Source organism: Drosophila ananassae, chromosome XL, assembly GCF_017639315.1.
Source record: "Drosophila ananassae strain 14024-0371.13 chromosome XL, ASM1763931v2, whole genome shotgun sequence".
Lineage (NCBI taxonomy): Eukaryota > Metazoa > Arthropoda > Insecta > Diptera > Drosophilidae > Drosophila > Drosophila ananassae.
In genome coordinates, this window is record NC_057931.1 from 10,315,320 (window position 1) to 10,319,532 (window position 4,213).

Genomic DNA, 4,213 nt, shown 5'->3' on the forward strand with positions numbered 1-4,213 from the left:
TACCATCTCGTGTGTTTATTGTAGAATTATTATCGCAATTATCGCCAATGTAAAACGTGTAAATCAGTGTCCTAAAAGATGTTCGCCAGCATTCTATCCGATAAAATGCATTTGTAATCGATGGATCCCTGTTGGATAATAGGGATCCAGGTGTGTAGATCCAGGTGTATCTGCAATTATAGTGTGAACTTCAAGTGTGCGTTATATGAGAGAACTCTTGCTAGATCCAATTCAATTTCGCAAGTGTACAAAAGCCTCGAGAATCTTAATCGATCTCTTGGCTATTAAGTGTTTCTTGATTTCTTGATTAGGCCCTTCTGATTATCCGATGATGATTATGTGTAGTGTTGATATTTCGGGAGTGTTCCTAAGGATAGTAGTTGTCTTCTTGCTCCTTAATCTCGCCATCAGAATCCTCTAGTCCCTCCGGATCGAGACTGGTGACATCCTGAGCATTTCCAGTCCCTATGTAGGGAATATTCAAGGGAGTCTTGGTTACATCGACGAGGATATCACAGACTTGTTCGGCAACGTCCAGTTCCTCCTCAACAGCAGCCGGAGACAATTTCATCGAGAAGATGATATCGAGAAGAGCGTTCTTGGTCTCTTGCAGCTGCTCGCGAAGCTGTTCGATTCGGGCCAAGTTGTTCTTGGCCAGGTTAAGGTCAATTGTCTCCTGGTTGGTGTGCAACAGAGTGTGCTCCTTCTGCACATTGATGGCGTTCTCCCGAATAAAGTCCAGGAGCTCCTGGCGTGTGTAGTTCTTCGGTAGATTATTCATAACTGGATTGGAGAATTGGAAAAATGGATTTCGTTTAGAAATTTTATATTTATACTTTTTTTTTTGCCAAAAGAAACTGATTTGAAGAGAAATATTTACTGAATTTTTAGTGTTGCTTATTCCTGAAATGATCCGTTTGCCTCAACTGGAGGTTTGTTACTGAATTTCAGTTGGGGCGAGCCCGCTTAGGTGCTTTTTTTCCATTGACAGTTGTTGGAAACAACCTACTTGTTTCGCTATATTTCCCAAAAAACAGCCCACTTGATTTGTTTTTGGGTTTTTTCTTCAAAAAGATAGCAATAAGAAAGCAGCTGCCGCATATCGTACGGCTGGGATAGTTACAAGAGCAAAGAAAAGCGTAGAAGATTAGGAAGAAAAGTCTTTATCCGAAAGCCTCTTCTATTTTTGGTCTCTAATAACACTTTATTTCCGTAAAGATTTCATAAAAATGCGTTTTAAAACCCCGTCATACCGATTCCTATTGAATAATGAACACAAAACTTCAATCAACTTTCAATCAAAGGGTTTTTCGCTCTTACCCATTTTGTCATTCACACACAACAAAATAATAGTAATAATAATAGTAGTAGTAAAAAAAAAACAGTCAGACTGGAGATTTCACTGGCCAATGAAAACGAAAACGAAATTAATTTCACAATTGTGGCAATTAAACGCAAAATAAATGATGTCTTCAGCTGCAGTTAAAAAAACAGTCCCCCTCTGCACCGCTGCTGTCACTTCTTTTTCTAAACTATCATAAAAAAAATAAAATAAAACCTTAAATTGTTAAAAGAATGCGAGACGATGGGGAAGATCCGGTAATGATCTACGCACTTTTCATTACCAGTTCAAAAGTACAAAAGTGCGTGTGTGTCCCTGACTTTTTTCTCAGTTTTTGGTTGCTTTTTTGTCTTTTCCGTTTTTTATTGTTTGGGAGAATACTCTAACCGAGGGGTTGGGTTTATGGGTTTTGGAGAACAACTGAAGAGTTTTTATTCTTATATTATCTAATATCATATTATGGCTATATCTAACTAGTTTTAGGCTGATTCTGCATGACTTCTTCCACAGTTTTTAGAACTTTGAAAACATTTTGTTCTTACTTTTTAATATTTTTTAAAGAAAAGAGACTATAAATAGATTATTTGTTAGATATTTGGAAGAAAAGGTCCAGTAACTTCTAAATTCTATATCTTGAAAACTTGTTCTTTAAAGGTTTAATTACAAAATATTAAAATAAGGTAGTAAAAATAAAGTAGAAGATGTACTAAATAATACTATTTCAGCTGTAACAGCTACTAGTTTAGTTTCGAAACTTGATACCTTAAATTAAATAAAGCCTAAAGCCTTAGATCTAAAAGCTAGAAGTTTCTACTTTAAAGTTTATGGACAACTTCCTGGTAAAATATCTCTTAAAAATCATTTCTTTATTATTTTGTAGATCATTTAAAAGTCGTTATACCTCAAATAAATAACACTGTGCTTGATGCAAGTAAAATTGCTCGCTTTTTGTGGGCTTGGACCTTTTGTAGAGTCAGTGGCATTGAAGGAAATTTCACTTTGAAGAAAGGGCACACGCCGCTCTTCCGACTTGGACTCGGAATTGGAATCTTGGAGTTGGAGTTGGACATAGAGTTGGTCTTAGACTCTTCGACTTGGACATGGTCTTTGGGGGGGATATTGAATGTCTCTGGCGTCTCTTATTATACCCTTGCAGAGGGTATTATAATTTTGGTCAAAAGTGTGCAACGCAGTGAAGGAGACATCTCCGACCCTATAAAGTATATATATTCTTGATCAGGATCACCTCCTGAGTCGATATGAGCATGTCCGTCTGTCCGTCTGTCCGTCTGTCCGTTTCTACGCAAACTAGTCTCTCAGTTTTAAAGCTATCGAGTTGAAACTTTGCACACACCCTTCTTTCCTTTGCAGGCAGTATATAAGTCGGAACGGCCGGGATCGGTCGACTATATCCTATAGCTGCCATATAACTGATTGATCGGAAATGCCATAACTTTGGTGTTTTTTAAGTTAGAGGGTTGGGACTTTCCATACATGTTATATTTGACCAAAATATCTTTTGTGCAAAATTTCATAAGGATCGGCCGACTATATCCTATAGCTGTCATAGAACGATCGAAATTGGCATAACTTTGGTGTTTTTTAAGTTAGAAAGATGGGATTTGGTACAGATTACACTTTTGGCACAATAATTCGATATGCCAAATTTCATAAGGATCGGCCAACTATATACGATCCGCTACATATCTAATAATATAAGATGCGTGGCGCCACCTAGCGGCTGAACTGCAAGGGTATATAAACTTCGGCTCCGCTCGAAGTTAGCTTTCCTTTCTTGTTTTTCTATTATATTATACCTTTCTTTTTAGTTTCTTTGACAATTATTTCTTTGTTAATTCGTGCGGTTGTGTTAACTTGATTTTATTTTAATGTCTGCCCTCGCACACAAGCTTTCTTGGTTGGATTTTACTTTCGTTGCCGAAAATAACATATAATACATAGTTGGCTTCTGGTTCCCGTCGTTTTCACTCACCGAGATAATCTCTTTACCCATTTTTTGTCTTCTTAAAAAGATCTTAAGAGGCCCGGAATCATTGATTTATGGCTTAAATGTGGAGTGGTGGCGTTGTTTTTGGTGGAATTCTTGGGTGAAAGTGCCGGCTGCGACTCGACAGCTCCGAAAAAGATTAATATTGATTCTATTCTTAAGAAAAAGAAATGTAAATGTGCTTTTCTTAAACTAGTTTCCGAGTCTAGGTTGGATTTTTCGGTTTGGTTTGCCTCCCCGCCTCTCCAGTCCGATTTTTTTTGCCATGTAATCACTTCTAAGTAATGCCACAAGTCAAAAACTCCGGTTCTGGTTCTGATTCTGATCCAGCACCGGAAATGCGGGTCTAAAATAATAACAACAAAAAAAAACAACCAACAAAACACCAACAAAACACCAACAAAACAGCCAACAAAACACAACAAAAGGCTAAAAAACGGGCGGCCATAAATCCAGAGAGCGCGGCAAAAAAAAAAAAAAAAGTCGGTGAAGAAAGTGAGAACAGTTATGTAGTGTAACCGATGCCGTTAGATGCTTGATTCAGATCCAGAACCAAATCACAGAAACCCCAAAGAAGCAACAAAAAAATAGAGGGGGGGAGACCAGAACCATACACAGACACCACCACCAGTCCACAGTCAGGGGCCCAAATCTTTGGGCGATCTTTTCTTCTGGCTGGCGAAAAACTTTCTTTCCCAAAAGGAAATGCAAGAAAACGATTCTGGTAACGGGTCCCGACGCTTCTCAGTTCCCCCAACTTTTCCGGGATTTTCCACGAACTGCATTTGTCGCCATCGGGCCTAGGATCTCTGTAGGAAATTTATAAACTCTTCAAGACTGAATTCCATTTGATGCTTCTTTTC

At 38.2% G+C, this 4,213-nt stretch overlaps 1 protein-coding gene across 1 annotated transcript; it reads right to left on the reverse strand.

Moving 5' to 3' along the window:
• Positions 1–1,012, reverse strand: LOC6504666. Its single transcript, XM_001966408.4, has 2 exons — positions 881–1,012; positions 1–783 (listed from the first exon to the last, which is right to left on the reverse strand). The coding sequence occupies exon 2, from the start codon at positions 779–781 to the stop codon at positions 368–370; it is 414 nt and encodes a 137-aa protein (XP_001966444.2). The 5' UTR covers positions 782–783; positions 881–1,012; the 3' UTR covers positions 1–367.
• Between the last annotated feature and the right edge of the window lie 3,201 nt (positions 1,013–4,213).